This window comes from Musa acuminata, chromosome BXJ3-8, assembly GCF_036884655.1.
Source record: "Musa acuminata AAA Group cultivar baxijiao chromosome BXJ3-8, Cavendish_Baxijiao_AAA, whole genome shotgun sequence".
NCBI classification, from domain to species: domain Eukaryota; kingdom Viridiplantae; phylum Streptophyta; class Magnoliopsida; order Zingiberales; family Musaceae; genus Musa; species Musa acuminata.
In genome coordinates, this window is record NC_088356.1 from 491407 (window position 1) to 515592 (window position 24186).

Genomic DNA, 24186 nt, shown 5'->3' on the forward strand with positions numbered 1-24186 from the left:
CGTGCACTTTCTTCTTTACAGATTGGAAATTTCTTTGTTTCCCCCAAGGAAGCTTCACGGAAGTGACTTAGGAGTTATTTGAGATGGGGGACAAATATTGAAATTGTATAGTGTCGTGCCTCCTCCTCACCTAGAGAAAAAGTCAAGACACTTGGTGGGAAGCTTTCTGGGGAACGATAGCATAGCGGTAACTTTTTTTGTTTTGTTTTCCTTTTTGTCATTTGGCAGAAAAGCATATGATGGTTAGTGCAAGTAAATTGTCTTTGCGTTTGTCATCGTATTGATTGTGATTGCGCAAATAATAAGAGCGGAGTGATTTGTGAATCTCTCATTTTTAATGTGATCCGACCCACTTCAGAATCGGATATGGATCGTAACTTCCACCAGATGATCCGACTTAGTTGACCTGATCCGATTTGATCTATTGCTGGATGGATGGGACGCGGATCGAGGTTAACCCCATCCGAACCCCCCCGTACATACGTACTTATATCATGTGTCATGCTCTTTAATGGATTGTCAACATATGTCCACCGTCAGATTAGATGCTCCCACCATCGCACCCGCCCATAAAACTATGGCGAAACCTAATCCCGCCGTGGCAAGCGGGACACCGAGTCCGCCTCCTCCTCGATCGCACACTCCGCCCTCCCCTGCCCGATCGTTCGGCAGCAGCACGACGCTCCTCCTCTATTTATTTCGTCTCCAGCAGCGCTCCAGCTAGTCTTCTCTGCTCGGAAGAGGGGCTGAGGAAGGAGGAAGAGTCCCAAAACCAAACCAAAGGGTTACTAATGTCTCACAACCCCTCCCAGCTGCTCCCTGCGGGTACCCGTCTCTAACCCTGAGTCCTTTTCTCGCTTGCATTCTTCGCTAAACTTCCGACTTATTTCTTCTGCGTGCGGCCTCCCAGAGCTGATCGATCGGTGCATTGGGTCGAAGATATGGGTTATAATGAAAGGCGACAAGGAACTCGTTGGGACCCTTAAAGGCTTCGATGTCTACGTCAACATGGTCCTTGAAGATGTCACCGAATAGTAATCACTTCCATTCGCATGCCCTGTATCGATGTCTTTTCCCTCTTCTTCTATGTTGACTACTTAGAATTGTTTTGGTTATATTCTATTTCCATGTCAAAGTCCTTGAAGATGGTCTTGTTTAGTTTTACCTAGTTTTAAATGTTTTTTTTTTCATTAACTACAAGTCTCCTTTAACTAGTACTTGTTAGAGGAATTAGAAAAAAAGACCTTTAGCAGTCTTAGGGCAGTGTAACCTAGAAAAATGGGCCATTTTTTCCCAAAGCTGTATACCCTACATGTTTATCTCTTCTAAATCTTCGCCTTTGCTGCACAACCAACATAATTATTTATTGCTCTGAAAAAATCTTTAAAATTTAATGTTCATAAGATATCATTTAAGCATCGCAACTTAGGTTCTTAATACTATAATAAACAATGATGCTTCAATTTGCTAGCTGTCTTGAATACGTGGCCAGTATGATTCTTGTAGGATACCTTTTTGGTTGTACTTGTTTGAAATATCCATCTCTTGTCTAGTTGTTAAAGATAATTATAGGACACTTATGGAAGCTTCAAAATGTTTCTTCATAGCATCTTGTTTTCCTTCGATGTTGAATTCTTTTTTGTCGATAAGATTGATATAAGATTAGATAGGTAACAATGCTTGTATTAAGCATGAGACTATGCTTAAGGAAATTAAAATAGTGATTTATATTGGTAATGTGTGGATATGAGTGTTACTAGGTCAGATCCATTTATATTTCTACTCATATAAAACAAGGCCTATAGTATTTACTTATTCCAATTGCTAAATGATGCTTCTCCATGAGCATAATTTTTTTGTTTTACATCAAATAGAAATCATAATTCTGACAGTCTGCATAGATTACTTGGTTAAATGTATGTACCTAATTATTATAATTAAATGAGAAAGAGTTGTTTCCAATGCATTTAACATGAACCAGAACTTCCTCTCCCTCTTTCGCTCTTTAGTCTCTATTTTCCTCCTCTTGTCCATTGATTAATATAACCCAAAAAAGAAAGAGTTTCATGTGTTGCAATTAACCCTATGTTTATATACTTGTCATAATATCAATAATGTTATCAACAATAGGGAAGCGTGAGGAACAGGAAATGTGAAAAAACCCCACAACTTGAAGCTTCTTCCTCTCGGACAAGTTCGTGTGATTTTGAATGTTCCACAGTTGTTGGTGACCTTATTTATCACCATAACAAAACATGCAGTTAGCCTTATCAGAGTGATTTCATTTGACAGATGTCATCAATATTTATCCATGTGAGTCTTTAAGGGTTATACAAAATTCATGATCTTTGTTTGCATTGACAGTGCTCCATAGGGTAAAGATGTGCTGTCTAACCATTTAGCCTCTTAAAAAAATTTCCTGAAATGATATTTGGAATCTCATTATCCATCCGACACTAATAGACTTTAGTGTAAAAAGGTTCGCCAAAAATAGCTCACTTGGTATTCTCATTCATATGATTTCATGTAGGTCATTATTGCTCAATGAAATATGGGAAAATATTTCGCTTTAGCACTTTTATTATTGGTGTTTGTTTCTGCCAAATGTATCATAGACCTTATAATCACTTTAGGTAATAGCTCAAACACCTGATCACTAGATGACTTCTGTTAGCTGGGCTTGTAAGCTCAAATCGGACAATCACTGCAACACAATGTATAGCTCTATAAAATATAGTCTCAATACCTTTGATATGCAAATTTTGTTTATCTTGGGGTGAGTAAAAAGATTTGCTGGATTGGGACCATGTCAAGTTCATAATTGTGAGACCAGTTTTTTTTCTTGAAATGGTTAGAACTTGCATGAACACAATTCTGGCTAAAGTCTAGTTGAAACAAGCTCGTAAGTCCCATGCAATTACTTATCACTACTAAATGGCTGATGAATTTTAGTTGACAGGCTAATCAAGTTGATTGCCAAGTAGGCTGCTTAGATCAGGATATTTTTACTCAGTATTAGCACCATAAAGCTATGCATTGGCAATGCTGAGATAAAAACCTTGATGGAGACAAATTTGTTCTGAAGTCATATCTTGGGACAATCATATAGCATCACAGTAGCTAAATACACAAGTCTGGTTATTTATGAACTTTTGAAGGGCAAGATCGTTCATCATTGCTTTAAGTGAAAACTCTTAACAGATTACTTATCTCATGTTTCAATCTTCTATCTTCTAGGTTTTCCGATATTGTTTGGTGAGAGTAGCATTAATCATGAATCTGAATTTTATGTCAATTGATTTTTCTAATGTCAAATTGTGTTCATATTCATCCCATATGGGAAGTATACTTTCTCCAGGGGACACTCTACAGGACTGAGCTATTTTTTGTGATAGGATATGTCACCTGTATAAGGTTTTCCCAGTTCGAGGAGAATGGATTTCCTAAGAATAAATACTAGGAATTTCTTTTTTAGAATATTTCAACTTCAGTGCACAAAAAAACAATATCCAAGAATAGCCTGTGAAGCTTACAATGCACCATATATGGTAAACTAAAATATCTTCACGAAGAGTTTCTTCTATGGAAATCCTAGTATCTGAGAAGATCTGGTCTGATGGTACATTTAGCACTCTCTAAACATGTTTCCTAATAGCTTAAAGTATTCTCCCAACCATATATGACAAAAGTAGGACTCAGAGGTTCAAACACAATTCAAGATACAACTCAACTTGATATAAAAGAGCAACTAAAAATATGAACGGGAGTCTGTTAAAAGAAAATACAAAGATAGAAAAATTAAGATCCCTTGTCTAAGGCTGGATACGGTACGACCCTCAAAGGTTGGGCGGGGTCTGGCCACTTTGTAACAATGTAATAGCTTGTTTCAAATTATATTTCTGCTCTTGAATTGAGAAACACAGTTGATTATTTGTGTAAAGATTATTTCAACTTCTTTCAGTTGGTAATGTTAACTGTATTCCTATTTCAGTGAAATTACAGCTGAAGGACGTAGGATAACAAAACTTGACCAGATACTGCTAAATGGAAACAACATCGCCATTGTAAGCAATCTTATGTCCTTTGCTATTTTACCTATCAAATTCTAGTAATTCAGACAATTTTCCTTTTATATTCAACTTTGGCAATGAAGAAAATTCTTTTCTAGTTCTATTGAACTCTTGAAATTTACAGCTGAAAACTTGAAACTATTATGGATCTTATAATATCTTGAAACTTACATACTATCCAATTAATGCTCATCAAGAACCTCTATTTTGTATTGGCATTTACTAGGACACTATTTGGCTGTTTGTTTGCTTGGCAATGGGGGCATTTAAATCTATACTATTACAAACTGTATTTAATTTCTATGAGCTGATCACATAGTAGTCCATCATGTTCTTTTTTTTTTGTGTTGGAGCTTCATTCCTTTTCTTGTCACCATGCATCATCTATGACAGGCCACTTAGTTCTACGGATTAGAAGGCTTTTTTGGCCACCTCTTTTATCGAATTAGGTATTCTTTCTGTGTATGTAACTATGTATACTGCTATTTTTTCATATGATTTTGTTTAGAAAGGTAATGCACAGCTTAGAAAGGAATTATGCAGTATGTTTTGTGGTGGATATGCAGTGAAAACAACTGAGAATTATATAGTGAGAATTGAAGAAACTGTTAAAATGGTCTGATGCATGTGAATTCGTCACTTTCTCAATCTACAGCATTACTAGTGAATTTCGAGTACATGAGGATTCTTTGATTAAAATGAAAAAGAAAACATGCAAAGTCATTGAATTTGATTTTTAGAAGATGAACAGAACAGATAATTTTCCTTTTCAGTTTCATAGATTAATTCATCTTGCGTTCTTTCCTGTTTTCCCCTGATATGTACATTCTTTTAGCTATTTCATTCATAATGGAGCCTGGATGATGACATTCTCAATTTAAGAATGTCACATAAATGGTTGTACCTATAAAAGGAATGTACTTGTTACTCTCTAAGCTTATATTAGTTGACCTTGATCGATCTAACATGAGTTTTCAGGTGGGATCAGAGATTTGCACTGAGAATAATCACCTGCTCCTATCAATAATATTATGATGCTATTATCGGTCATTTGGTCTTTCTACTAGCTCATAATTGTTTCCTTTTTGTCAAGCTAGATCTTTGAGGATAATTTGCTTGCATGTTAGGCATCTTCTAATATCTGTTTTCATGACCATGCATTCGAGAAACAAACTTGATCTCACATACACACCCATAATATTTTTTCCTTTGCCATCTCTAACATCTGGATATTAAATCTGTTGTGCAGCTGGTCCCTGGTGGTTCTCCGGATCCAGAGTAAGCCGGCAACTTCTATGTGGAAGTTTTAATGAAGCAAGCTGAAGCCTTTTAGCATATTTAGGTTCACTAAGTTGTCTTAATATATCAAAAATGTTCAAAGTACGTTCCAGCCATTTAGCTTCTGAGTACATGCCCTAGATAAATGTCTACTCTCTGTCAATCAACTATTTTTCTCCTGAAACTCTATCTGGACTGCGTTTGATTACCTGATGCTTCATTATTGAACATATTGCTTGCAGCAGATGGGGTGGCTTATGTACAATTCTCTCTAGGCCATTAGGACTTGCTAATCTAATGTTGTGCACGAGAAATGCCGGACTCATCTACTAAAATAGATCTTTCTTAACACGGTATATTGGTACCTATTTTCTTTCTACTCTATTTGCATTACTTGTGTCTCGTGTTTGAACCGAGAGTTGATGAATGGTTATGATTGTGCGAAGTGACTGGAGAAATGATGTGGACCCACTCTTGAGACACGGAGGATTACTGTTGCACATGATTGCTTTCAGCGTATATTGTGATCTTAACTAGTAGATCAGGCCATTGATTCTTATATCAAGGTTTGTATTGCATTACAAGGTTTTAATGTCACAATGGTCGGATATTTAATATAGACTCCTCGGAACCATATGGACTTCTCTTTGGGCATTTGACTTACTTGGAACCATCCTGGAGCTGCCGGAATCTTTGCGCACAGTCATATATCTAAGAACAACATTGGAACATCTTATTTTCCTAAGTTTTCAATCAAGGGCATACTCATTTGCAATTTTCTACCGGTCAGTTCAACATCAGATTAATAATTTTTACAACATGAATATTTTTCTGACCTTCCCCTTTGATATGTTACTTTTCTCCTTTCCTATAAAAGAAACCTCTTTCTTTTTTTTTTTTTCCTTCTTACATGTCTGAAACTTTTAGCCTATTGTCAACCATAACAAAGTGCTGCCAATAAAAGACAATCGAACTCAGTCATGGCACCACGACAATTAAACAAATCTTCTAATTGGCAATTATCCTATTCAAGCTTGATCACCTTACCTTACCCTTCCACCACAATCTGAGGTCTGGGTTTCATCTTGTAGTCAAGCTCAAGAGCTCCAAACCAAGAATTTAGACCCTTTTTTCTCAGAAACCTGAAAAACACAAAGCATGCTGGTAGCCTTAAATACTGAATCTTTAATATGGTACTGCAAGAAACATAATCACCCAAGATAGTATAACCATGAAAAATAACTTCAAATAGTTCAGCTTATTCGTTTTCCACTTTGATGCAAACGATGGGAAATCAAAACTTTCCAGTATAACAAGGATAAACAAAGTCATGGCAAACAGTTCAAGAATTAAACTTGGCCAGCCAAAGTCATCTGTCACACTGATCAGGAGGTACAACCCGATAAGATGGCCCTGTAGCCATAACAATCTCTCCAACTGAGCTTTCAGCATGTGATGCAAATGTATAAGAGAAAGTGCAATGGCTTTGAACTGGCACATTATTCGCGAATCTTTTGGACACCCACCCAGCGAGCGTAGTCAACCCACCTGCTCAATAGGACATTTAGACATTCATTCAAGGAAATACATGGATGCTTCAAGAAATTGACACTCGAGGAGACTCAGGTGAATTCAATAACTTACAGCAGGGATCCCAAAAATGTGTTTCCTGTACGAACTGCAAAGCACGACGCACTTAGTAATAGTTTCTGGTTGTGTAGCAAAGGCTCCAAAATACGTTGTTCTATGACACCTGCCAATACTTGATACCTGTCGATAATAGAATTTGACGCTGAGAAATAATCCCATAATTATAATTCATGACTGTTATATTATACTCTGTAGCTGGTTTGCAAGAACACAAACCTTATCCAAATCTGCATCTCTTATCAAATCAGGTAGGAATTATAGCATGTGATGGTGCTATAAGAACATTGTACTTACATATCAAGTATCAAAGTGATGGTAATGACCATTATGAAGATTCAAAAAAGTACACAATAAAGGAGTGCTAACATTTAATTTTTTACCAAGAAAGTATACAAAGTCTATAGACAAAGTTTCTTGAGCATATGGAATGCATCAATAACAAAAAACAGTAAATTAAAGTGTGAAAAAAAAGACATTTAAGATTAAGTCCTGAGTTGAAAGACATGGAAAATATACTTCTACCAAATAACAAAGATGTAACTATAACCCTAAATACCAACACTTTTCACCAGCCTTTTAGGTAATTCAATAAGCAGCACATTATGAAAATATTTTGGTGTTAAATGGAACTAACAGGTCGACAAATCAGATAAACAAGAGCAATTAAAATAAGCGACTAAGTTTGTATTCATACCTAAGGTTGCTTGAAACAGCCATGTAAACACCATAGGCAACACTAGTTGACACTATGGGCACATCCTCTGCTTCGCCAGCAAATTCCTTGTCAACTGCCTTCCTTGTTTTGATCAAGGCATTAGTTATACCAGTTCCAATCTGTAAATCATTTATGACAATTGTCAGCCAACACATTTTAAATTGACTTACTTGACAATTTTCCCTAAGCATCAAAACAACTTTTAAACACAGGCCAAACTTTAACAAAAACACAAATATTTGTTATTATGTATCAAAATATTTAATATATGAGAGATACTTTCTGCACCAACTTTGTCAAATACCGTCAAAACTCCACATCTGCTGTGTGGTAAAATTCCTTCCAAACAACATTTTGCTTTTAGAGTGGTCAAGTTCTCATCGCAAGACCATCCACCAATTTTGTCTAAAAGTTGCATGACAATATTAACCAATTCCTTGTCAAGTTTGTGGTTTTTGACCAAGGGGTTGTGACTTGTGAGAAGCACTTCTCTGCAATAAAAACTTTTCATATATATGCTGGTTGACAGCCATTCTGTAAACTTTAGTTAGGTGTGGTCATTTGTTGCTCACTAGATGAGCAGGATAAAGGGGTTCCGCAAACAACTCATCTGGTCAATCACATGCCAACCCATGATAAATAAATATGGTAATGATTTAACATGTAACTCGTGGTCCATGCAGCATAAAGTTTAACTTAGGCATCTGTCAGAAGTAGTTCGGTCAAACACCATTTCATGATAAATGAAAGTGTAGAAAACACCAAATTGTTTCTCCAACACATCCCTTTTTCTTCAGTTAGAAACCTATATCACTACCCTTTTGATTTTTTTTTCCCTCATAATGGACCGCTGATGAATTTATTTTCAGAACCAACTCATTAGTGGGTCTAGTATATAGTCCTTTTGGCCGATGCAATCTGTTTGAACATTTCCATCCTGGTCTTAAGCATTTTGTATCTCTTTAGATGGCACCAACTCATTGATTACTGTATCAATAGACCACATTGCATCCAAGTATCCAATCCATAGTCCTAGATAGATGTCACAGGACACAGCATGCACAGTACTCACCACTAGGGTGCTGACCAACAAAAATATGAGTCAACTTTACACTCGATGGAATCAGTTCACAATATTCCATAATAATATTGTGCTCTGTGTTGGTGAAGTGGTTACCTGCTGGCTCTTCAAAGTTATGCATAAATTTTCTACTCCAGCAAAACACACTGTTTCCTCGCAGAACATAAACCCTTTTTCCTTCTGATATTTCATTTGCTTCTTGATTGAAAAAGCTTAAACTAGCCCGCAAAACTCATGATACCAAAGGTAATCCTTATGTGAAATAGGCTTTTCTCAACCTGACAGTTCATTAAGTGGTCCCATTTATGTCATGATTCATCTTCGTTTTGCTTTATCTCATGCACAAAGCAACTAAAAAGATCAATTTTTTGCATGTGTCATTAACAAAAGAAACACAATGACATAACTAGATCATGTATATTATTGACTTATAAAAAGAATTTGCTAACATAACTTCTTTGGAGGGGTTTCATTTATGTCATGTATATTACAGTGAAGTGATCATTTAAGCAAGAGATGATACAACTCATCACCAATGCCACAACTGAGAGATGCGTGTCAGATTTACAGTGAGAAGTTTTGAGAGAATTCTTTGAACCAAGAGCTAGAGCTTAAATGGGCTGACCTTAATTATTTTGGTATTTACTGCAAGGCCGGCCAAGATTTGTAATTTTTCTTTTATTTCATTTGCAGGCAATCTTATATCAAATTCAAACTATGAGACTAGGCAATACTGCTGACAAATTAGAAAGAAGCTTTCCACTTTACAACTAAAGAAGCAATGAGATCTTTTGCATGGAAAATGGTGAGATTTACCCAAGTTTAAAATGCCAAAACAACATCTACCTACAACACTATTTTCATGGTGTTGTTTGGTTTCCAATCCTTCTGAAAAATTATCATGATCCTAACTCCTCGTCTTGCAATGTAACATCTCAAACATTGCAAGCATAAAAGGCATAAAATGTAGGCTGATAAATTCAAGAACATGGACAATCATGGAGAGAAGATTCACCAAAGGAAAATATCTAAGAGAGATGGACTATATTGTGTCAAGTTCAAGCAGAAATAGAGGTAAATTGAATTACTTATTATAATCTGAAGTGATACTTAGACGCACAGCACAGACCATATTGCTTGTAAATTGAATAGAATTCTGGTGCTTCAATAGGGAGGGTAAACCTTGCATGTAAGAGAACCCATCAAGCAAACAGTACATCTTTTAAGCAGTGTAGCAGTGTACAAGATTTTTTATACAACATACCCTATGGCAAGAGTTACCAACAAGAGAACTTCCTATTTTATATTACTCCCTGAGGATATCTTTAAAAAACAATTTATTTTATTGGAAAAAAATTGGAGAGTGCACAACTTCAGTATTTACTTGCTGAGAAACAAAGATTTCATAGCTTGCTGGGAAATTTAAATGGAAAAAAAAAGAAGAAATGATGCATGTTCTATGAAAATGTCCCAGAAGTGGACAAATATTACATACCAGAGATGCACTAGTCCCAACAACAAAAAGCTTTGATCCATTTCTCTGTAAAATTGGTAAATAATTAAAGGAATAATTTAAATGCACTCAAGCAAAAGGAAAACAACACAATTCCTAAAAACCAAGCCAATCATAACAGACTGATCAAGAAGGGTTGTTATTTTACCACAATGGCACCAACTCTCTGCAATAATGAGTATGATGTTCCAGCCAAAGCAACCTGGAAAAAGAATGATTCCATTTACAGGGACAGCTAAAGAAAGTACTTTAAAATAATCAATCAAGTACAAAAGCAACATTCACCTGAAAAGCATTATCGGGACAGCTATAGAAGAACTTCGCAATGGGTCCAGCATTGAATTGAAGAGGTGGTCGTAGAGAGACCGTTGGAGCAGGAAGCCACACGAGCATGAAATCAGCAACAATGGCCATTACCTAAGCAACAGTAGTTATCATGTGATGAGAAAAAAAAGCCCATATTACATAATTGAATCAATCAAGTTGTAAGTGCAGAGTTTAAAATGTAATGGTCTGAGCTTAGGCCGGTAAGCAGACAAAGGTTTACCAGGCAGTAAGGGTAGTAAGGCTCTAGTCCGTGCTTGTCATCTGCTTGGTATTTCATAAATTCAGACCTCGTACTGAATTGTAAGATTCTTGGACTACCACCCATAGCATCATGGTAAGGTTGCTTGTAAGTTGCTTCTTTACAACCTAGTTGACTAAGATTCAAATCATCTGGCCTGCTTGTAAAGGTAAGGCATACATTTTTGAATATTCTCAAACCCACATTAGAGGGAATCTCGTGCACCGAGCCACCCTAGAAATGATCCTTGGCAGAAACTTTCAGCCAAGGTTCTCTCCTAATTCGTTAAGCTTTCACTTCAGAAGGAATAAATTTCCCATCCTTACACATAACTCAATCTTTCATCCTAGTAAGAAAGAAGTCTAACCATAATTGTAACAACTCTTATATATACCCTCTTTATTCCTCTACGTATAACTATGACTAAAGCTCACATGTACTTTTATAAATTCATCATATTTTTTTCTAGAATAACCATTTAAATCTCTTCCAAATATAAGTTTTTAAATTAGAGTTATTCCTTGAATAATATTGTGTAAATTTTTTCAAGATTCTTTCTTTGTTTCATCATCCAATCCAACTTGACGAACATAAGCACTTATATTTAAAATCTCCCCTCCTAAAACAAATTTTAAGACTATAATTTTATCCTCGAATCTCTTCATATTTATAACATTATCCTTGAAATCCTTGTCTACAATACTTAGACCATTTATATTTTTAATTTTTCATGTATACTAAATTTTATGACTAGTACAATCAATGTAGATCTTTCCCCTACCCACTTAGCCACATGTAAACAAATAATATTTGTTCTTCTAATCATTGTTTCTATCTATTCTAGCCCCTTTCCTAAAAGTATTCCTATATAACCAATGATTTAAAAAGTGCTAGGCACCACGTTCCCAAAATACCGAAGATGTCCTAACATCTAAAATATTAAAATATAAAAAATATATAATATAATTAATAGTGCTAAAATCTAAATAGGGACTATTATATGATGATAGTAGTTAACAATCTACTGTTAATAGTATTTAATCCACTGTTAAAGTAGTTAGAGGAGAGAAAAGAATCACCGACGATAGAAACTGAGGAAGGAGAGGGTGGCGGTGACGGAGGAACTTTCGAACGACGATGGCGGTGATGGTGGCCGGGGAAGCTGTTGACGGCAATAGCAACGGCAGAGGAAGCTTCGGATGACAACGGCAACGACGACGGAGGAAGCTGCAGATGGCAGTAGTAGCAACAAAGAAAGCTTCAAACGACAGCAGCAACGACGTTGGCGGAACCTACAGACGGCAACGTTGTGGGCAAAGGAAGCTTCAAATGTATCCGTCAGTGGCGGAGGAAGTTGCAGTCCTCTCCCTTGAAGGTGGAAGGAGTTGCACACGGAAGCAATGGCGGCGGAGGGAACTACTCACGAAAGCTACACCTTCGGACTCGTTTGTTGGCGATAGAGGAAGTGTCGGTCCTATGCGTCGACGATGGAGGTAGTGGCTACACTAGGGTTGCTCAATGTTAGGGGTGGGTTTTGCAAGTAAAGTAACTTTATGTAGCTTAGTTGATTCGATCAAACCAACTAGCTACTGTTCAACAGAACCAGACTTAACAATCTAGTTCAGTTGCATGGTTTTCTTTTGAATTTGAATGCTTTTACATATTTCTTTCCAGACAACGATCATAGAGTTGGATGAATGCATATTCAATCATATGCCATATCTCTATGCTTCTAATAATCATTTGATAAATTTACTTGTGATTTGACTTTTTCCTACTTCCAAATAAGGGTTTTACATCAAGCAAACAAAACGGAAGAGAAGAATCATCTTTATATCAAACAAAGGAAGAAAAAACCCACTACTTCCAAACTTGTTCTATAAAGCTTTTTTTTTAAAAGAAGAATATGAAGGAATAGTTCAAGTAGAAGCCATACCACATCCGCAATAACAAAATCTAATTCCTTGATAAAATTCTCTCTCCGACGTTCCCACTCTGCAGCCGTCTGAAGAAGGTAAATAAAGTAAAAAAATTTATAAATGAAATGTGTAATAAGTATAATATCAATCCAAACAAGCAAATATTCAATTCCTCCACATGAACTCAGAAACTAAGACAAAAAATTTAAAGTAAATAAAATCACAATTCAGGTGGTCTACCTTGCTGTCAAAGAAATAAATTGTTTACTGAACTGAGAAAATGTCACTTCAGCAGTAATTAAGCATCATAATGAAGTCTAAAAAACTGTATTGATAGAAGTATAATTCTAATTACCACTGATTAAACACGTTGGAGATAAAAATTATAAAGTTTGCAGACAAAAGTTACTACTTGTAGTCTGGTTCAACAATTCAAATACAAAAACAATTAGAAGTCGCCAACAATTGAACAAATAAAATCACAGAAATTCAAGCTTAGAAAGTAAATATGCACTTTGTTGCAGAGGATGAATGATGCAAAACCAATTTGGTTTTTTTATTTGAATAATTTTTGTTAGTTTAGGGGGATTTCAAGTATGTCATAAGTTGCCACATGGCAACATATAAAATATTTCTTTTTTTTTCCTTAGAATGAAGAAAAGAAATAAAGTAAATAAAGAAAAAGAGACAAGTATAAAAAATTGACAAGGTGAACCTGAAAACTTACCTTCTCCATTGTAGGCCAAAAAATTATTTGACCAGCATATATGATTTTATTTTCTTTCTTATTAACAATTTCCTCTTTTCTTATGCTTAGGACCTATGAAATGAGGCCAGAATATTGTAATCAAAATATCAAAGAATAGATCAAGAAATTGAGCTCTTTCATATCATATGTGAGCAGAATTTATTTTTCTAATGGTATGATTCCATTGTCCATGTATGAGACATACGGATGTGTAAAGCCTTCATCTTGAGTGTTTTCTCCTTAAACTTTTGCAAGTTTGCTAGATATCCTTTCTTTTTTGTCATCCTTTCATTGTTATCTTCATCTTCCTCTCCTTTATTCCTCTATTATCAAAAAAAAAAACCCAGCTGCTAGTTGTTTGCATCATCTGACATCTATGACACGACAGATTAGACATGATCTGACAACATAATTTGCTAAAATCTGAATCAGAAGCAAGAGTTGTCTGAAAAAAGAGGATTAAATCACGGGCAGCAAGATAAAATCCATTTTTTTCCTGGCCCTCTGCCTCTGTTCTATTTATTCTACTCCTGTATTTCTCTCTGTCTCCTACTAAATTTCTTGTTATTATTTTTTTAAAGCAAGAGTTCATGTTATTCTTCCCTGATTTCTGATATAAACCGACTCCAAACAATACCATAATTTTAGCTACATCACAATCTAGTTGATCCCAATTGGTCATGTGTGGTATATTCTTAACTCGTTATTGGGTTATTGATTTCGCTTGTGCAATCCTGTCTAGTAGTAGTCTGAATAATCCAACCAAATTCACCTGGACCACCTACAACAAAGTCACCTCTAGATAGCAAGATTGCCTAATGTGTAACTAGGCCAATCAAACAACTTGTGCCCCTGAAAAGCTTAGAAATACAAATTGACACTTAAACTTACATGATGAAATTATATATAATGTTTGATTGAACTATGGCAACATCAGACAAGATTGTTGTCTTTTCTAAAATGAGGTTTGGGCAACCTGAAGAAAACATTAGATCAAGACGCGAAAACAAAGATTAAAATACCTTCTGATTACAGAATATATGACAATCAAACATCTAACACCAAAGATTCTTTAATAATAAAAGAAAACCTGAATGAAGAACCTTACTCATGGGGCTCATTCTGTAAATTTCATCCATTGGGAAGGCAAAGAAGCAAAATCAATTAAATTAGACAGAAAACTCTTTCCTTGCTGATTTGTAAAGCTTGATGTCAAACAAACTACTATGACTGAAAAAATGCTGCGTACCTATCAATTGAATTACAGAAACCAGCCCAATCTTGAAAAGACATGAAGGTCTGGAGTAAGATGTGACATCAGATTCAAAGGGTCCAATACATCGAACACTGGCACATCAATTGAACAAGTCATGTAGATTTGATGAGTTGTAGCAAAAGTGAACTTGTATAATTTATGCCCAATTAGATTTAGAAAGAATTGTTGATTCATTACAGTCAAGATCCATTGTACTTTCCATCATTTTTAGTAAGGACATTCTTCACCACATTCATGGCTGTTTGAGATTTAATTTAGGATTACAAATAAAGAAGAAAATAACTCTCTGGATGAGTTCCTGTCCTTTATTAAAAAGCCCTAATGATTCAGACAAGTTCTCCAAAAATATTATTCATACTTATAATAGAAAATGAGGCTATTTTCTCCCTTATAGATCTCTAATTAGACATGCAACTAATATTATGCATAAAGAGGGAGCACATCACATGGTATTCGAATGTTGAGATGAAGCAAAGAAACCTGTCATATTTCTTCTCTCTCGTCGACTAAATTTTCTGGTATTCCTACCTTATGTTATTGACAAATATATGACAGCATTAAATATCAACTATGTATCTGTGTGATCAGCTTATACTAGCAAATATCAAGTATCTTCCTAATTCCCTGCTGCTATCTCCTGCAGAAACCCATGCAGTAGAAATCATTCAAGGAGTTCCTATGGCCATTTGTACCATTGTAAGAAGACCAAATCCATCGTTCTTCTCTTCGTATACATAAGAATAATGGAATGCAATTTCTATGCAATACAACTTATTTATTGAGTAAGCAATAAAAAATGAAAAAAGGGCAAATCCTGCTAGCTTACTCTAAAGAAAAACCCACAAGTTCAACCACAAAGAAGACCACCAAAGACACAACACTAAACTTTTCATTATTCAAAAAGCCCATTCGTCTTTGACCCACCAAAATGAACCGCATTAGTTATCCGACTGAAGTGCAAGTGAGACAAAAAAAGGAAAGAAAAAAGACATCAAAGAATTTTTTTACTGCACCTATTTACAATGCAGAAAGTATTAAGGAACGAATGATTACCGCCTAGTGACCTATCCTTTCAGTCTAAGTTAGAACACAAAAAATCAGAATTTTGCCAATTGAGAAGAGACCAAACCAGATTGAGGAGTATAATGTCGAGAAGATTAACATTAGAATATACAAATAACAAAAGTTTAGCAGCATGTTAAAGAAAAAGCCTATATGGCTTACAGAATGAGAAGAGAGAAATGTAAAATCAGCAAAACAGAGAAAAAGAACGTACTAGTGGAAGCTTCGTTTAGAAGACTGGAGGACAAAACGACATCAAAAAAGACAAAAGATGTCTTATCAGTCTCTCAGTTGTAAATCTTTTTTTTCTAGATCATTAATTAACGAAACCATGTTGAGGAAGAATAAATGAATGGTGAAACATTTAAACGGCCATCCGAAGAGAAGGGATAGAGGAAGGACCTTGGTGAAGATACCAACGCCACACTCCATAGCGACCTTGGCCAAGAAGAGGTCGTCGGCCAGAAGCCGCTCCTTGAACCCTCCGAACTGGAGCAGCCATCGGAAGACCGGCGACTTCTCGAGATCAAAGAATCGCTGCACGATTGACCCAGGGATCCGCCCGGATTCGATCGAGGCCGCCAAATCGTTAGGGAGGCTCTCCAACGTCCGGCCGGCTTCCGCCAGCACGAGCAGCGCCTCCGAACGGTTCTTCCGGCCCGAGCCCCCATCCTCCCCCCCTTCACCACCACCGCCGCCTCCACCTCCACCTCCACCATCACGTCCTCCGACGCCTCCACCTCCGCCGGATCGGACGGTCAGGGGGCGACGGGCGGAGATTCGGAGGCAGCGGGGAGGAGGGACGGGGGAGAGGAAACGGACGGTGACAATCTGCGTAAAGGGGTGAGAGGGGAGGCGGCAAGAGAGGGAGGAGGGGAGGCGGCGGTTGGAGGGGGACGCCACGCCGGAAGCAGCGGCCGCCATGGTCGAGTCAGAAGTGGGCGAGTAATGGCCGTTTCGTTTGGTGCAGGCGGGCGAACGAACCCTTCTCTACCTTTATGCCTATATATAGTCAATTTTAATATATTATTACTCCTTATTTCGCTGACCTGCGACGGGTTGGTCGCACCAAGCGGTGAAAGAAAGCCGGCAACGTCGGTGCTAATCGTGACCGACTCAGCCCTGAATCCGATTAGGGTGATGTGCTCGGTCAATTAGCGATGCGTGGCGCTCGCCACATCACCACTGGAAAGTTCTCCGCCTTGAACAGCGTTTGTGCCATCTCATGTTCGGTACGACAGGGCGGTTGGTGGAAGGAAAGCGATCAAGCGAGAGTGACCACATCCACATATGGCTTCAGTAATTAAAGGTTTCCCATCCTGGGACCGACAGCCATAATGTTCCATCTCCCCAAGGTTTAGACCCAAAAGTTTTCTCACCCATTGTGGACCTCACAAGCCTGATCTGTGGAGCCCACAAGCGAGGAAGCCACGTAAGATAAGGAAGGTTTTGGGAGTGTGCGTTAGTAGGCGTATCAATCCTCACGAGGGGTTCACGAACCTCGGTGAACGTAACACCGAGAAAGCTAAACCCGTCAGTAGCGAAAAGAGTACGGAAGATTCATATGGTCAGATGCAGATTCAGACTCGTTTCATGTGGTAAATGTATGTCACTTCACGGAGGAAAATATATTCGAGCGTTGTTGAATTATTACCTCAAATTTATTAAAAATATTTTTAAATCCTACAAATAATATTAAAAAAATAAGGTGACGAAAGAATAAAAAAATATTTTAAAATAATAAAGAATTGGAAGCCCCACGACTTTCGAATATTATTAAGAATATTTTACGTCTGATAATAACTTATTATGAATGATCATAAGATCTCATATCTATTCCATGAAATAAATTTATGTTACAGTTAAAATTATATTGTTCTATTTAATTAAATAAGATATATTATAGATATGATTGGATTCTGATTATGGTTATTGGCTTATGCTAACAAACAAACTCTATAGCATTTTGAAGAATTTTTTGATACGTTTGAAAATATATTTTTATTTTTAATATGCATCTGGATAAAGAATTTGGGTGGATGTACAGTTCTAAAATACTTCGAGTGCCCGATAAGTATTAGATGAAAACTATATTTAAAATATATCTTAACATAAATATTATTTGATAAAATTATATTTAAAATTTTATTCGATACGATGTGATAATTTTATCTTTCTAGTATTTTTAATATTTATTTCAAAGATGAATGCATATTTTATTTAAATTAATAAGTAAATAAATAAAATGAGTGAATGTATGTAATCTTACAAAAAAACAATTATATGTCCCAAATATATAATAAATAAAAAAATCATAATTAAAAAATAAATTAGGTTGAAATTTAAAAATTTTAATCTTATGACATATAAATCATATTTTTAAAAATTTTAAAAATTATATTAATATTTTACAAGTGTTGAACTGTTGATGCTACCCGAGGTAGTATCAACATTTGAGCATTTGTAATGTAATAATTAGACTAAATACGATCTAAAAAGGATTTATCGATTCATATTTGAAATGTAGATTAGATCCTTGATGCACATTTCAAATGTATTCTCGAACACACCTAATATTTCCTATCGATTTTATTAATACAATTTTTAAAATTATTTTGAAAAAAAAAATCAGAAGTCTGAATGTATCACTTTGGGTTTTTTTGTTTTCACACTAATCAAATGAATAGGCATGGCCGACAACAATGTGTGACAACATAAATTCGAGGAAGAAAAAAATTTCTATCGAGATGGGATTCAATCCCACTTTAGAGAGCATATTTAGTAGAATATTTAAGAGATTCCAATCAAAGCGATGGTTGCTAAGATGAGCTTTTTGTCGTGCTACCTACAAAACGAATGGACAATCTAGCTTGCAAATAGATTCTCCATGCTCTTTAGGAAGTTTAGTTCTTAGCTTGTCCCATGACATATTTGCACTATGACCATACAAATTAAATAGTATTCGTTAAGATAATAACAAATAAGAGGGAACTCTCGTGTAAGGGACTCGTGTTGATACGTTGATTAAAGGAAAATATTATAAACATAAAATTTGTGATATGTTATATGTAATGCAAAAAAAAATTTATATCAAGATTGAAATCAAATAATATTTGATCGGATTTACGATATGTACATTTTAATGTCATCGAAAAAGATTTTGGTATAATATGTAAAGGCATTATCTTTCATATCCGAATATCATAATAACATTTATCTACAATGAAAACTAGACACTCATTTTTTTTCTCTTTATATATTTTCACATAATCATTATTATTGATAGTTTTGGGAGGTTGAGAGAGAAACTATAATATCTCAACTGCATCTTCTATAATATGCTTCGTTTAGTCCCTAGAAGTTTTGTTTATTTATAGACGAGAGTAAAAGGTCTATAATAAGTTATTATGAGAATTACTTCTATCGAGAATATCTCCTAAGAAATTTTATTATAATATTTTTTTATTAATTAATATCTATCATTAGAATTTAATTAATTATATTATATATATATTATTCAATTATAAAAAAATTATATAATCTAATAAATACATAAATACGAAGTATATAAGTGGCCCACCATCGACTGAGATTCAGCTTTAAAAAAAAAAAAAAAAATCTACCTCCTTTGATCATATTTTGGTTCCCACTCATCTAAAATTAGGTTTAGGGGTCCCTTTAGCAAAGGAGATTACATTCTTTCTTTCTGTCCATACATTTTCCAAGAAGATTTAATGAAGGAAGTCTTCGACAAAATTATTTAACTGCATGAGAACAGCTTTTGTTGTTATGATGATTGCTATTTATAAATTTAGAAAGAAAGATTTTTCTTGTTCTTATCAAGATAGATAGATCATGGAAAAGCTTATGAACTACTATATATTTTTTATTATGCTTGAATCCGTGTGTTTATTATATGTTTACTTAATTGGCTTTATTTTTACAAATCTTATAGGTTCTTTTATACATTATTCCGATCATTGGATATTTTCTTTCAAAACTAATCGAAACCTTATAATCGAAGGCTTTGGATGTCCCACCATCACACGCTATGGATTAATTGGTTCACAAACGTGTGAACCACTATCTATCACACGTTTGGCTCATCCGAGAAATCCGATTCAAACTGCTGTCTGTCTTTTTTATGTCGATTAATCCGTATACATCACCTTTGATTTCTACAAGTATTCGAGTTTAAATCAGACTAATCCCTATTATTATACGTAAAAATGTTTTCAACGTTTACTATACCGACAGCTAAAGAGACGAGGCAGTCGTTGGGTTTGGTAGGACGCCCACTTAATCGATTCGAGTCAAATGGGTAAGAATAATAATAGCTAAAACGTTACATCGCGGAATCTCCATGCGGAAATCGAGGTGGGTGGGGGTGGTAGAGCGGTCAAAGAAACGTTCCCCAAAGAAAAAGTCTAATCAACCATGTCTTCCGATAGGAGTACGTGAGAAGCTTATGCATCCCACCCACACGCGAGAAAAAGGTGCAACTTTCCCTTTCTCTCTCTTCTTATTTGGTGATCATGAACTACAATTTTTTACCTTGGGTTAATAATGGTGTTTCTCTCTCTCTCTCTCTCTCTCTCTCTCTCTCTTATGAACCTACTTAGATCAAATTAAATCATATCATTCATTGTTCGAGATGCCTCTCTCTAGCCTCATCTACAATTGCTCTTTTTCCTACTAAATAGTAGCTCACGATATCTAATGGACAACTACTTCAGTCAATAGGAAGTAGTAGGAGGAATGTCAACGTCAATGTCGATGTGCAACTAGAAATGTTATTTCTCATGGGTATAACCAGCCTCGTTTAAGTAAATAATCGGCAACTTGTACGGCCAATGCTTCGTGTGGCATCTCATCTATATAAGTCGGTCATTGATCCATATTTTGCTGTCAGCGATTTAAGATAACAGTTGGTATTGTTCTAAACGCTCATTATAATGTTTCAAGAGTAATGGTCCCATCATGTTACTTACATATAGAACGATAAAGCAAAGTGTAGTTGTTATTACAATCTCTTATGTTCTGCCGTATCGATCACTATTTATTTATTTTATTATTTTATGAATAACGCTGGCACTTGCTATGTAACCAAAATAATATTTTTTAAAATTTAGTATTATATAACTTAGTCAACGCTCTCTATTATTTCTTATCGTAATAACATGTTCAATCCACTTGAGTCTTGAACGAGTTACGTACACCACATATGACTATCTATGTGACAGGTTTGATTGAGATACAACGAGCTACATAGAAGAGCGATGATGTGTTTGACGCTAGTTACATAGTAACTATATGAGCCTAGCTTCGTGAGCTAGGCCAAGCCTATCTCACAAGTTAAGTTGAGTCTTATCATTGAACTATATCATGCTTGGCTCCAAGATTAAGTCGTACCTAGATATATTGGTTGGAGTCATGATTGATTACATAATTTGTATCATATTTGATCATATGAATTGGGTCATACCTTATCACATATGTCATGTCCAACATAATCACATAGGCTAAATTATATCTGACCATAAGAGGTGGATTGTATACTATTTATGATAGTTTGATTTATGTTATAGGAGAAAAATAATCGGTGAAGTGATCTAAAACTATTATATCTAAGGAGTTTATAAGGGTTAAGTAGAATGTTAACTTGCAGCTATCATTTTGAAGTAAGGTTCATCCTGGAGTGTGATGGATTCTTCACTAATACTACGTATGCATAGAGAGCACTAATGGCTATCGGAGCAAGAAGACATGAAGTTCAAAAATATAGTCGATAGGGATAGCATCGATAGAGCCAAGCAAAATATAATTTTTTGCTTGAATCATTGAATTGAATAAAAAAGTATATTTTTTTGGACTTTTTATCTCCAAAAGTCTTCATAGAAAAAGATACTTTTTTTGATAAAAAAAATTAAAAAATAGTTTTTTATTCACCTGTGTTTTTTTTAGAGAAAAAAAGATAAATATTTTAAGATGGTCTTATTTGTCCACGAGCTTAGGATACGGCAAGAATCATGCTTATTTTTTTAAAAAAATTTATCAAAAAAAATAAAAAAAAAAGATGGTCTCATTTTAAGATAGATAAAGATTCACATGGACAATTATTTTAATTTTGTGAGGGGCCCTTAATGACCTGAATCATGCTTTTCTTCTTCTTCTTCTTCTTTGTAAGTTTTTGAAGAAAGTGACATCAATATACTACTACTATTATCAGTCTAAGTCACCTTTATAAAGAATGGCAGGTAAAGAATAGCTTCTCAGATTCAAACTCCTTTCACTTGCACTTTGCTCGGTAAGCAGGTCAAAAGCGTGTCCCTACTGTAGTTGTTTGCTATGGACAGACATCATTTGGGTTCCGGTGAAACCTAAGGAGTTACTAAGACTTGTGGTTGTGGCTCGAGATAGGCTTCGTTTTGCTGTCAGTCACTCCTTTTCTCGTACTACCCATTCCTCTTGCCATCGGTCCAAACGTTAAGAATGGTATTTATATTTAAATATTTAAATAAAAGTAACAAATTTGGATCATTAGAAAGAAAAGACATTAGGCAATAAAATGAAAAAAGATTTTATAGCGAAAAATAAAAAAAAGAGAGGTTTTTATGTGAATGACCCTTTAATATATATATATATATATATATATGTGTGTGTATATATATATATATATATATATATATATATATATATATATATATATATATATACCTCCTCCCCTCTTTGACCTGCTCTGACACGTTTCATCTCCATAGGATCCATATATCCGTTCTCATCCCATTGCCTTGCTCTCTCTCTCTCTCTCTCTCTCTCTCTGTCTTCTCTTGTCTTTGCGTCTCATTATATGACCCGAATCTCTTCCTTCGGGTGCTAGTTGTGAAGGAAGGCAGGAGATGGGTCTCAAACCTCTCAGTCTCCAAATGATCCCGTGGTGCTTCCACGTAGCAGGCGCCACATGTCACTCCTCCTCCTGGTTTGACGACGACGACGACACTGCCGCCAACTCGCCGAAGCCCTCCGTTCGCCTCGTGAGCCCCGACGGCCGCATCAGGCTCTATCATCGATGGGTCTCGGCGGCGGAGCTCATGGCCGCCCACCCCTTTCACCTCCTTTGCCTCTCCGACTCCTTCGTCATCGGCGAGCCCATCGCCTCCCTCTCCCCCGACGACCGCCTACTCCCGGGCCACACCTACTTCCTCCTCCCCTCCCACTTCTTCCACTCCGCCCTCTCCTTCGCCTCCCTCGCCGCCTGCTTCGGCGACCATAAGCGGAGTGGCGTCGCCAAGCTCCTGCAGCCCATCGAGATCCACAAGACGGCTGCCGGCAAGCTCCAGGTCCGCGTGTCCGACGAGTACCTGGAGCGCCTGAGGAGGGCGGAGGAGGAGGCGGCGGCGGCGGAGAGGAGAGGGCAGCGAGTGTGCACCACGGAGGAGTTGGCGAAGGATTACAAGCAGTTGGTGAGGTGCCGCTCCTGGAAGCCGAAGCTGGAGACCATCAAGGAGTCGGAGAGGAGGAGGAGGAGTAGCGCTGGTGCCGCTTTTGGTAGGATCGGCAGAAGGAAGAAGTGTGGCCACCTCAAGAACAACCGCAACAAGGAAAACAAAGGCTGATACAATCACATCGCATTCCTTCCCTTGTAATCCATTACACCTCCAAATTAATATATATAGTGCCTTGTACATTTCGGTGTAACATTATCTTATCAAAACGCGTTGGGTCTTAAGAAGCACGGCCATCGATTTGTTCACCATGAACACTGGAAGACTTATACGCCTTTGTCGACTGTTGCATACTCTCTTTGGGTCTGGAGGTCATGAAAAGAGGAACACATAGTATGAAGCAACCTCTTTGTCCATTAGTTTACTGTTAAATTCATGGATCTAGGAGTAGATCTTGCCGCAGAGAGAGTCCTTGATTCAGGCCCTTGTTCACTCTCTAACTTCTCTTCCTGTGAAGGAACGGGGAAAGCCGGGGGATGTTGTCGTCCTTGCGAGGAGAGCTCGGGTCTTCGTCAAAGCATCCGGCATGGGCTGGTGGAAAGGATTTGGATGTCAGCTGACAACTGTGAGTTTGTACGAAGGCTGCAGGCATTGGTTGGCGGAAAGGATTTGGTGTCAGCCGAGAAGTGAGTGTTCACAAAGGCAAAGAAGTGCTGTCATTGGTGAAGCACAGTGAAGGCTGCCATCCTCTCTCTCTCGCTCTCTCTCTCTCCGTCTTCATCGCGCTCGTCCGACTGTGTTGTCACCGCATGCACGCGCGCGCCGCAGAAGCGGACGAAAGAGAGGTCAAATCGTCATCCCTTC

General features: G+C 36.6%; 3 protein-coding genes across 3 annotated transcripts; 2 read left to right on the top strand and 1 right to left on the bottom strand.

Moving 5' to 3' along the window:
• Positions 1–555: 555 nt before the first annotated feature.
• LOC135645529 (sm-like protein LSM5) lies at positions 556–5592 on the top strand. Its single transcript, XM_065164008.1, has 4 exons — positions 556–825; positions 911–1034; positions 3992–4064; positions 5320–5592. The coding sequence occupies exons 1-4, from the start codon at positions 792–794 to the stop codon at positions 5350–5352; spliced, it is 264 nt and encodes an 87-aa protein (XP_065020080.1). The 5' UTR covers positions 556–791; the 3' UTR covers positions 5353–5592.
• Positions 5593–6569: 977 nt separating this feature from the next.
• Positions 6570–16860, bottom strand: LOC103994182 (protein RETICULATA-RELATED 4, chloroplastic). The gene is made up of 8 exons (XM_009414507.3): positions 16280–16860; positions 12809–12877; positions 10593–10724; positions 10456–10509; positions 10290–10334; positions 7693–7832; positions 6993–7118; positions 6570–6896 (listed from the first exon to the last, which is right to left on the bottom strand). The coding sequence occupies exons 1-8, from the start codon at positions 16799–16801 to the stop codon at positions 6848–6850; spliced, it is 1137 nt and encodes a 378-aa protein (XP_009412782.2). The 5' UTR covers positions 16802–16860; the 3' UTR covers positions 6570–6847.
• A 5797-nt stretch (positions 16861–22657) lies between these two features.
• LOC103994413 (uncharacterized) lies at positions 22658–23630 on the top strand. Its single transcript, XM_009414732.3, has one exon. The coding sequence runs from the start codon at positions 22777–22779 to the stop codon at positions 23491–23493; it is 717 nt and encodes a 238-aa protein (XP_009413007.2). The 5' UTR covers positions 22658–22776; the 3' UTR covers positions 23494–23630.
• The last annotated feature ends 556 nt before the right edge of the window (positions 23631–24186 follow it).